We start from the raw sequence: 11,939 nt of genomic DNA on the forward strand, positions 1-11,939 counted from the left end.
TGTTCTTTGGATTTACATGTATAATTTTTAAAGAACATTTTATTTTGAAAATAAATTCAGTCATGGCAAAGGAACGGAATGATCATCTTCCATAAATGATCTCCACTAACAGTCAGTTTAGAACTGGACATTTATAATTACATATTTTTATAATTATTTTTAAAATGATTCTATAGTAAAAGGTGATAAACAAGTAAGCTGCCATATTTTATCGGTAGAATAGTGAAGTGAGCTTTATAATAGCAATCATTCGTAATTAAAATTTGCTACTGGAACACATTCAGGCGCTTATAAATTTCTTTGAAAAAGTAAATATTGATATTTAAATTTATAAAACAGAATGATTTGATTTTGGTGGTCTAATATGATGAATAGGAGGACACTTGGTGAGTGTGACCAGTAGTTTTAGAATTTGTGACCCTTTCACATTTCATTTACAAGACATTACTAGCAAGTTTTGTATACCAGTCTGTTACGAAAAAAATATGTATGTCATCATTATGTCATAAGATAGTTAGCCATTTTATATCAATTTAAAATTTAATTCCATCTTGATGTTGCTAAATTAAAAATAAAAACAAATCAATGGTAGCGACATTGTCTGTTTCACATAAATTAGAAACATAAGCGAACTTATACCAGATGTTTGTAACACGAGCTTTTACTGATAATTAAATTGTAAACATAAATTTCAACTAAACAATATAATTTCATAATTTTATATACATCGTCTCTTAGACATAGACTTTGTTAATTCTAGTTTTTTGTCAGCGATCAGTGGATAATGAAAGAAACGATATATTTTTATAATACGATGTTTGCCTTGATAGTAAAATATTGGAATTTGTTCATTTCAATTTTCGATTGCTTCAGTTGTAGTAGTATCGACATAATGAATTCCACTTACAATTCAACGGTTTCTGATCAACCCGGTAAATTGTATAATATAATTTGGTTAGTCGGGATAGGTGTATCCCTTTTTGGAGTGTTTTTGATGATTTCTTTATTTTTATGCATACCAAAATGTAGAAAGTTCGACGAGAAAGTTCTCTTCCAATTAGCTATTGCAAGAACTTTGAATACAATTTGCGAATATTACATTATTTATATAAAATTTCGGAATTCTATAGATGTTAATATAGTATATACAGTGTACATGCAGACCGATTTTGTTTTATTAATGTGGATGTTCGTGTTTTCAAAAAATTTATACGATAAAGTGGTAAATGTTTTCGGTGTTGAAAAACCAAGTATGGTGATTCGTTCCGTTATAATTTGGACTATTTCTATACCTGTTGGTTTGTTGTGTCCCTTTTTGATTGAAAAAGGTTATTTTAGTTTATATTATAAAATTTACGCACATGTTAAGTTATTTATTATTATTGTTAACTCGTTGTTATTCTTTAAAATATTTTATATTACAATTACGAAAGTTAACACTACACGTAATGTGAAAGATTGTATAAAATTCGCCATTATTGCATTCATTTTGATTTGCATTAGTAGTTTACAAGTTTTTCTTACGGATATTTTGTCATTTTATTATTACAAATATATGACACTAATTTATATTTTTTGTTTAATAAATTCCTTTCAAGTAATTGCGTTTAGTGTTATATTTTTGAATTTAGTTAACAGTAAAACTAATAAATCTCTTGTTAAATCTGTATCAATTAAATTAAGTGATCTCGTAAAAAGATCCTAGTGAATAAATTCATTAGTTATAGTTCTTTTCAAATGTCTTGGCGAACTAAGGTCTTCGGCGCGCTGTTGGCATCCCGCTACAGTTTAAATAATTCTTTTACTAAGCAGCGATTCGTGTGAACTTTAGAGCCGCCAAGATATCTGAAAACTGTAATACATTAATTTTTATCATTTATATTGATAGGTGAAACAAAAATGTTGTACCATTTTTTAAGGAAATTAATTACTATATGAATGAACAAATATGCACAGTTAAATAAAGCTATGTTTATTCAATATACTAAACTTTATTTATGTAATATTAATAATTTCGACAAATGGGCGATATTTTGTATTGTATTAGTAAGTAGATTTTTCTTTTACCACCAAATGTTACCAGTAGTAGGTGTAAAGTATATTGTAAGATATTTTTTTCTATTTACTCTTAAATATTACATGTATTTTAAGGAAATATAATTGAAATAAAATAATCATAACAATTATAATAATGTTTGTTGTATTGAGACAACATAATCACGCCCGTAACAAAGAGTAGTAGGCACAAACCACGGACTTTCATTTGACGAGTTCGTCTCTAGCTTCTATATTCAAATATCTACGCAAAAATGCACGTCGAGTCGGTTTCTGGTGCTCTTAACCGCCCTTGTTGAGTATTTTATAAATCTAGAACAAGCTTTATATTGATATGTAAAGTCTGGAACACTGACCGCGATATGTTTTCGTTGAGGCATTGATTAAAATTACAGACTACCCGACGCCGAGTCTATCACAGATTAGACACACTTCAGAGGGCGGAAAAGTAGAGAGAACCATTTACGGTATTGCAAATAAATAATAAATTACCAATTGTCACATCAGCACACCTGTTTTGAATTTACGATTTATAAATTAAAACAAAGCGTATTAATCTTACATTAACGCAATAGAAAAATTATCAACTACGTGTATTTAAAGTACAACCTCTCAAAAACAATTTCATTTATTTTTTGACGTTCTCAAATATTATTTAAGCTTATTTCTACGCAAGAATCTGTCTTTACAAACGATACTGCACCTAAGTATTAGTATAATGGTTAATTCTACATTTACACTACATAATCTTTGAGAATTTCCCGAGACGCTGTAGCCAACATCTCCGCTCAGTCCCGACGCGACTTCTCTGTAAACCTGTGCCACTGGGAATTTACAGGAATTTTATAAGAAAACATCCTAAGAAGTATACGATATATGTAAGTAAATATATTATATAATTATTATAAAGTATATTAAAATTAATTTGAGTAATTAATCGATAAAGGTGGGTATAGACTAGAGCATTTACTTGTAACAGAACAACGAGCCGCTCTATGATATTTTCTAGTGTATATTTCATGAACCAACTGTGCTTTTGCCTTCATTATACTATTAGTAAGAACGTTACATTACATAGAAATACTTCAGAAAATGTTCTAGTGTATATTCACCTTAATGAGAGAGATACGAATACGTCTTGTATTAGATAAGTTATAAACTAAAAGTTATACGACTTTTATAGCAACTCTCTTATGTAGCTTTTTTAAATAAGAAGGAAGTAATATGGTGAAAGTAAAAATTGCTTAAATTAAAATCCACAGGTACATAAAAGCTTTAAATTCCTTTACAAGTCTTTATATTTAGAAAACATTTATCATTTTTAATAAAAAGCCAATAATCCCGTTTGAGATTATCCCTATCACAGATTAAAAAATAATTAGAACAGAATGACACCTCAGTTATTCAAAATCAGTAAACTTTTGGTTAGAGGACAATTCATGCATTAACTATAATCGTAATACAAATTTATGTACATAATTCTTAACAATAAAATTTCTTTTTTTTGAACATCAAAGGATGTTTTTATTTTTGATGATGTTCAGTCGTAAATACAACGAGTTTCTGCGTTCTTTGCGATAGAGTAATATGATATTACGATGTTAGTTATAAATTTATATGACGATTAATTAAACACAATTTACAGTGAACCATGGGTCTGCCGCAGTTGGAAACGTGTTGTTTTGTGTTTGATCTGAAGTCCGGGAACATTATCATGGGCTGTTTGAATGCGGTAAGTATTTTTTGTGAATATCTTAACAACTTGTATGGATGTATGTTAGAAGGTATTTGCAGAACGTCTAAAATTAATGTCTTGATTTCTAGGTATTTTCCTTCATCATTACGATAATGATGATAGTGGTAGCTGCTAGCATCGCACCGATACAAGAGGAGGCGTTTGAGGAGAGGGATCTGGAGGCAGAGGCGGCTACAACAGGCCTTTACGTCATGTCGATTATACTTGTGCTAATGTTTCTGGCGAAGTTCTGCTTTGATGCGTTATTCGTGTATGGAGTTGTCGTGGTAAGTAAATTGCAATGCAAATCGTATTATATACATAATTCTATCTTAAATTTTGGAACTAAATGTAATGTTTTTTTTTATATTAGCAATTTATTCTTTTAGCCATTCCAACCAATCTAAAACTATGGTTAACGGTTAACGATTTAGTCGAAATATCGAATCAAACCCTCGGCCATGTAATCATATGTCAGAGGGTCTATCATGAATACTCGTGATATATTTTCGTATCTTCATCGACAAAATATATCAAAATTTGTATGAGTTCTGTCGACGTACTTTATGCAGGACACGGCGATTAGGTGGTGCACAGATCTAATAAAAATTTGTCGCTGAAGTTACTAATACTTTCTCGTACATTTTCATGCTAGTCCCCTCTGTTCACTATAAAATAAAGTTTATAATCCTCTATTTATGTATCAGGAAAGTGCGAAAATAGTCCGCAGCTATTTCTTCATGTGGTCGGTGTTCTTCTTCCTGTCCATGTTCACGTTCTTCCTAAATGCGCCGCACTACGACGTCGGCACCATCTGTCTAGAGGTCTTCTATATTTGTAAGTACTATTATCAAAGTTTAATAAATCCCTTGTACTTGATTTACATTATGCCAGTATACTAAAACAGTAACGCGAATAACGCTGGCATACAACTGGCATGAAATGGCACTAAATAGCGCCAGTGATCCCAAGCAGTAGATGCACGGTTGGCACTACTGTCCTACTGTAATGGCATAATATAAACCAGGCATTACAGTGTTAACAGTTGAAGCGACGGTGGCTCAGAGGTTAAGCACTTGACTTGCAATCTGCAGGTCCTGGGTTCGAATCCCGCCATGTACCAATGTGTTTTTCGATTTTCGATTTACATATGTACATTTATCCGACGTTCTTACGGTGAAGGAAAACATCGTGATGCTGCACATATCTGAGAAGAAATTCAATGATATGTGTGAAGTCAACCCGCACTTGGCCAGCGTGGTTGACTATGGCCTAGTCGCCACTAACTTGGGGTAGGCTCCGAGCCCCTCGGTGGGGACGTATAGTGAGCTGATGATGATGATGATGATTACAGTGTTAGACCACGACCACACAGAAGACATGTGTGATTTGGAAATAATACCGTGTTTCGTCTGATGAATGTGCGTTTTGAAGGTTATGTTCTAGTCCATTTTACTTTCCGATGTCTTTCTAATAAGGAAACTATGGAAAAGAGGCTTTTTGCTAATTGATTTTTTTTGTTTGGAAAATTATTGTTTTTACATATTAAAATAAAATATGTTTAGTATAAAATACAAAATATTTTTATTGTATCTTTATTTCTATAGATGTATTGTACGTACAAAATAATATAATCTAGAATTATTTTACGTTATATTAAAATTAACACAAAGTAATTTTTAAAGACATTTTAACTTAAATAAAAAAAAATCGACTGACAATTTTTTTGTACATACTTAGCACCATGTTTGTGTACTAAAGTTATTATTTAAAAAAACTTAATAACTAGATAATTTAACATTTTTAATAGCATTTTTTTCTATTTACAGGTTTGAACGTCTACGCGATTCTACTGAGCCACAGTTTCTACAAGCAGTTGAACAGCAGAGAAGAAGTTTAAAATTATCTCGTTTATTTATCTTCAAAAGTTGCTTCTAAAATATATGATCGTTATTATTATAATCTGTTTTGTAATATAAAATTGTAATATCTGTATGTATTGTTACAAAAATATATATATTTCGTAACTAGAACGCATTTGCTTTGCTTATAACGGAATTTTTTTTCTTACCGTATTTGATTCGATAAACAGAAACCCTAAAAAAAGTTCGGTGAAGTTTTCTGACAAAAACTGTATCATAACTTTGATGTTAAATATTAAATTCTAGTCATTCAAAGGGGGAACGCTGCCAGTATCTTCGGAACCTTGCCTAAAGGGACTCCTTTTAATGACACATTTTAGTTTTTATGTATTATATTTAAATTAAATCCATGTTTATTTTAAGCTAGATCGCAAATACTATATTAATTAAATGTTACATTAAAATATAAAAATGTATAAATTTTGGTGTTACCGTCCTCACACGATTACGTCAAAATATTTAGTTATTTACCGTTGGTTTCTGAGACCTAAATCTCTGTATAAAACATATCGTTATCCCTGTCATTATCATTGACAAAATAGCGATAGCAATATGTTTTAAAAATAATTTTGGTCTTAGAAAGTCACGATTTTAAACATTATTTTGCGCACTAAAGATTTTTCTTTATTGATTATTTTATATCTCTTTTTTGCAATATCAATGGATAAAAATTGTTATAAAGTTTTTAAACATAATAAATGTTGAACATGTCTTAAATAAAGGTTTTATGCAATACATTATTTTATTAAAGTTATTTGAAAAATAATTGAGTTCATGAAAATGTAATGAGGGATTTTAAAATAAAACTTTTTTATACCGAAATTTTGATCAGAAAATAAATTAAACAAGTTAACTTAAATCTATTTGGGAATATAAGTTCCCGTTAAAATATTAGTACATACTAAGTACATAACACCTTACATACACTTGGACCAACAATAACAACTGTTGATAATGGATTTTTTTTAATCAAAAGGTGGCAAACGGCCACCTGGATTCGCCGAAATAGCGAGGCAACCGTTGCCCATAGATTAATCAACGGAGAAGAGGACGCACAGAAAGAGGATGTTTCTCCTTCCTATGCGTTCCCTCTTCCGTCAAATTCTCTTCCCCTTCCCATCCTTTCCTAATACGAAAAGAATGGGAAGGGAAAGAGCACTAAAATCAGTCAGAGAGGATCAGGACAAATTATCATTAAACATTGGAAAAAGAAAAAGAAACCTACTCCACAATAAGAAGTGCGTCGTCCATCTGGTCTTCCAAATTGAAACTGAAATCTCCTCTTTGTATAAAGCCATACACTGTGTACACAACAGTCAGACAGTAAAAGTAGAAAGCTGAAAAAAATAAGACAAGAAATCTTTAAGAGAAACATTATAACCGAGTTTTCCATTACATAGAAAGTTTAGGCTAAATACATTGTTATTCAAACTTTATAGTCGTTCGCATTTTAGTATCGGCGACGTAATATAATTACGTATTTTTGTACAATATAATCTACATTAAATTCTGTTGATAATGAACATATTTATTTACATAATGGTTAATGGTTACTGAACTCGAATAATAGCGTCTGAAATAGGGCATGAATTTAATTGATGTTTCTAAAGAAAAACATGGTTATTTTGAGAAAACTATAAAAGATAGATATATGTTATCGTGAACTTTAGCACATTTAAAGAGCTACAATTCTTTAATAAATCATTTTTATGTAGGTTATAGTTTAGCCTACGTAAGCGATGAAAGCAAAAAAGTCCTTAATTTTCGCAAAGCATTTTGAAATTAAACTCAAAATATACTAGTTTTCTAGTTATTTTAAAAATTAATAAAATAATAGGACCCATCTGCAAGCACTACCTATCGATTAAAATAATTTTTATCAAAATCGGAGCACCAGGGGCGGAGCTACGCGGTAACACGCATAAAAAAATACAGTCGAATTGATAACTTCCTTCTATTTAAAGTCGGCTTAAAATAAAAGGCAATATTTTCCTCACATGTAATGGGTACATATGCGCCAGACATGGATTCACAGCTAACCACAAGCTACCTTGAATCCTAATCTTTTGCATCGTCATCAATTCCAGTTAAGTACTCTTAATACCTTAATATAACCTCAATCTGTTAAATATAAACTAACTGTTAACATTTTCTATCCGATATTGCAAGTGAAAATTTAGATAGAATTTATCGAACCTTTTGATTTCTATATTTTAAACTAGCTTTTACCCGCGACTCCGTCCGCGCAGAATAAAAAATAGAAAACGGGGTAAAAATTATCCTATGTCCGTTTCCTGGTTTTAAGCTACCTCCCCATCAATTTTCAGCTAAATCAGTTCCACCGATTTTGAGTTATAAATAGTGTAACTAACACGACTTTCTTTTATAGATATAGATGAAAAAAAAACTGTAGTAAAATTTTACGTTTAAGATTACAAGAATAACTTACCAGTAATAAGAAAAGACGTCAAAGATATGTACCAATAGTTATGTATTAGTAATAACAAAGATCCGAGCATCATCAACATATTAATCAGAACACCAAAGGCGAAGTAAGTCAACACCAAACCAGGTAAATACTGAAAATTACAATGATTTTAGTCTTATTTAGATCGATTCCTGTTTGTATTCTTTTAATAAAAAGAGACTCCTCGGGAAAGGGTTGGAAGTCAATTAAAATTTGGCCTCCGGCACACACACGCCTCAGACGATTTGCACCAAGCTAGCAGACAATTACTGCTAATGTTACGGACTCTATTACTGTTAAAACTTAAATTGTTCTGAAAGATAATTTTACCTTAAATATTCCGATGATTAGAAGAATACTAAATAATGTAGCAAGAACAGACACTACTAGTACAGGCACTAGTATCGCATTTATAGAAATAACCTTAAATTTCGTTGAGGCTATCGTCATTTCACTGTCTTTTTCTAGCCCGAGCATAATACTCGATGTCACAAACAACACTGAGAAAAATATCTGGAAAATGAAATAAGATATTAACTATCGCATTTACCGTGGGTTTTTGAGTCCAAAATCTCCATAAAAATTTCACATCCCTGTCATTATCTCTAACAAAACAGTGATAACAATATGTTTTAAATTTAAATGGAGATTTTGGTCTCAAAAACCCACGGTCTTCTAACTGTTACTAAAGAAGTAAAGTGAGAAGAGAAGTGAAATTAAATTTCGTCAGATAAATCAACAAAAAAAAAGGATTTCAAAAATTTTTATTCTTACAAAACTTATTTTACAAAACTATTAACCTTATATCGTAGTTAAAATTGTACTAATATATATAAAAGGTTACTTACAAGACTGCCGACCCCAAAAGCGACAACACCGAATTTGGTAGGAACACAGAAGCAACATTTCATCGAGTTATACATCGTCCGCTCTAAATCTCGCTGTAAACATTGTTATTAATTATAATAAGCTATTATTATACCTTTATAAATAAATATAAACATACGTTTGTCCCCTACGCGTTCCGATACCACTAATTTGTGGTGAAGATAATCCTTCCTGCCCATAAAAGGTTTGTGTCATAAAAATATTTACTAAATTATATGATTTGTTTAAGTTCCACTAATTTAATATACTTTTTATTATTTTGACTTTTGATTATTTTAACTTTGTCATTAAAATCCATGTCAGTCTCAGTTTGTATTGAAAAATAACTTTGATAAAACTAACGGTCATTTTTTGTCCTCAACCTATAAATAAATTTCTTTTATTGTTATGGTTTTTGCAAATACTGTAAAATATATAAGTAAATTAATTGATTAATTATTTTACTTATCACTCGATTATTTCAAGTTACGTTCGTAAAATTAAAAAAAAAACAAAAACGGACTGACGACAAATAAAATGCAATTAAAATCGTAATTTAAAAATATTAACTTATTCTTATTGCAATAACTACTAACCGAATGTTTTCTTTCAACACACAATTAAATATATTGTTTTATTATTTTATAAACGTATAAAATGTCACAGGAAATTAAGCCAACCATGGATGTCGTCACACTAAATATAACTGAATAACCGACCATAAACAAAACCCTAAGAGTACCTATCACAGGGAGGTAATCAACTCAAAGTTCAACTCATAGCATAATTGAGTTATTATTGTTATAACTTGTTATGAGTTAAATCAAGATTTTGAGTACCAAATAAAAGGGTACCGTTTTTTTAAAGTTGAGCCGAAATGAAATATTTATTTATGAAGACAAACTATTGAATTTGGAAAAATTATTAAATTTATAGCGATGTTTAGAGCACATCACATGTTTATTGAACTTTTGAAATAAACTTTTGACCGTGGGTTTCTTAGATTGAAATCCCCTTTTTAAACATATTACTTATTATCTCTGTTTTGTTAAATATAATTATAAAGATTACTATCTATACATATAAAAGAAAGTCGTGTTAGTTACACTATTTATAACTCAAGAACGGCCGAATAGATTTGACTGAAAATTGGTGGGCAGGTAGCTTAGAACCAGGAAACGGACATAGGAACTTTTTTATCTTGTGTGCATTTTTTTTATTCCGCGCGGACGGAGTCGCGGGTAAAAGCTAGTGTTTTATAAAGAGATTTTGATCTCTGAAACCCACGGTTACTCTTATAAAGAGATAAGATTTCGAAATATCAATTAAATAAGATATTTTATATTTTCAACCGGAATATTGTAATTTTGTGGTATTTATGAGTAAAACTGTGGTATAATTATATATTTGATATGAATTCTGAATTAGATAAATTGAGTATGTCCCTGTATCAAGTACTTAAAGCTGTTACAGTTCAATTCTTATCGTACTTACTGAGAAAACTTTTGAAGTGGCTGATGTTTGGGTTTGCAAAGCATTTTGGTACTTAATTATTATAATATGCAAACTTAATGACGCTTGTGGTTAGATGCGAAAGGTCTATATTTCATTTCACTCTAACTTCTTTGTCTGAAAAGGTCAAATATTACGGTTTTTTAATATTTTAGTTTTTTTTATAGTTAGTATTCTAACAAGATGTCGATAACTTAAATTAGGTCTCGTGTTATGCTAGCAATAAAGTTTGGATTGCATTATACATACAGAAGATAAGAATTCCGTTTAACCTTGTGGCCACAATGTATCAAGTGTTATGTGGCTTTGTTTAAACTATAGTTAAATTGTTATAATTCTTACAAAGGTTTCTAAACATTTCTCCAAACTTATGTGACATTGTATACCTTTTGATGATATAGAAAATAAGGGAGCCATATTTGAGGTTATTAAAAGCAAAACAGTTGACATAGTATTAGTGATCGTAATAAACCAATGAAGTTGCAGTGAACTTTAATGGACAGAGAAGAAAAACAGAAAGTAACGAAACTTTTTTTATGATAAAATAATTTAAGAAGTCAACTTATAAATTCATCTTTCGGGCCTTATCTCACTCACGTGGGTTCGATGCACAAAGTTTTATAAACCTTAAAGATTTGGCCTATCGCCAACCCACCTTGGGAATAACATAAAATAAAATCTTACTAATATTATAAATGCGAATGTTTAGATGGATATTTGTTTGAAGGTATCTCAGGAACGGCTCAATGGATCTTGATGAAATTTGGCACAGATGTAGAACATAGAGGCTACTTATTACGTTTTTTTTAAATTCCTCGCGGCTGTCGCCCGCGTATGTATATATGTCCACGTGCGTCGAATCGAAAATCGTCGTCGTAATTTAAATGGGACTTGCCCTTTTAAATTACACACAACTTTCGAATCTAAATTTTATTAGCGTTCAAAACATTATTGTCAATCTGTTTGTCTTATATCTTAAAAGCTAATGACCTCAAGTACGAGACCAGTTACAGTGTTACCATTATAAAAAATATCCACAATTTTAAGAAAAACAGTTCACCGACATATTATTTAAACTCTTAAGAACACCATAATTGAGAAAAATTGAATGGATAAGTAGATAGGTTTGGATTTGTTTCCATGTAACTACGGAACAGGTGAATTTGGAACAGAGGTAAATTACGTCCTAGAATTAGTACATAGGCTACTCAATTATTTTTTTATTCTACACGGACGTAGACATGGGCAATGGGAAGTTATTAAATAATTTAAACTTACAACCAAATCTTGCATTGTGTTTAATGAAAGTTTCCAGTATTACTTTATTCAATAATGTCTTGTATAAAAAAGTTTAAGTTCAACTCAAAAAGAAAGCTTCTAC

General features: G+C 30.5%; 1 protein-coding gene across 1 annotated transcript; it reads left to right on the forward strand.

The window, feature by feature from the left end:
- The first annotated feature begins 894 nt into the window (after window positions 1-894).
- On the forward strand, window positions 895-5,724 carry LOC106711981. Its single transcript, XM_014504417.2, has 6 exons — window positions 895-932; window positions 2,716-2,933; window positions 3,701-3,787; window positions 3,880-4,077; window positions 4,498-4,627; window positions 5,620-5,724. Exons 3-6 carry the CDS (start codon window positions 3,707-3,709, stop codon window positions 5,688-5,690), a joined length of 480 nt encoding a protein of 159 aa, XP_014359903.2. The 5' UTR covers window positions 895-932; window positions 2,716-2,933; window positions 3,701-3,706; the 3' UTR covers window positions 5,691-5,724.
- Window positions 5,725-11,939: the final 6,215 nt, after the last annotated feature.

Source organism: Papilio machaon, chromosome 14, assembly GCF_912999745.1.
Source record: "Papilio machaon chromosome 14, ilPapMach1.1, whole genome shotgun sequence".
In the NCBI taxonomy this organism is placed as follows: domain Eukaryota; kingdom Metazoa; phylum Arthropoda; class Insecta; order Lepidoptera; family Papilionidae; genus Papilio; species Papilio machaon.

Bases quoted from the DNA above. Each gene is read 5' to 3' on its own strand.
- LOC106711981 (XM_014504417.2), top strand. From the start codon at position 3,707: ATGGGTCTGCCGCAGTTGGAAACGTGTTGTTTTGTGTTTGATCTGAAG. The intron at 4,078-4,497 runs GTAAGTAAATTG...TTTATGTATCAG, and splicing joins TCGTGTATGGAGTTGTCGTG to GAAAGTGCGAAAATAGTCCG. The intron at 4,628-5,619 runs GTAAGTACTATT...TTCTATTTACAG, and splicing joins TCTAGAGGTCTTCTATATTT to GTTTGAACGTCTACGCGATT.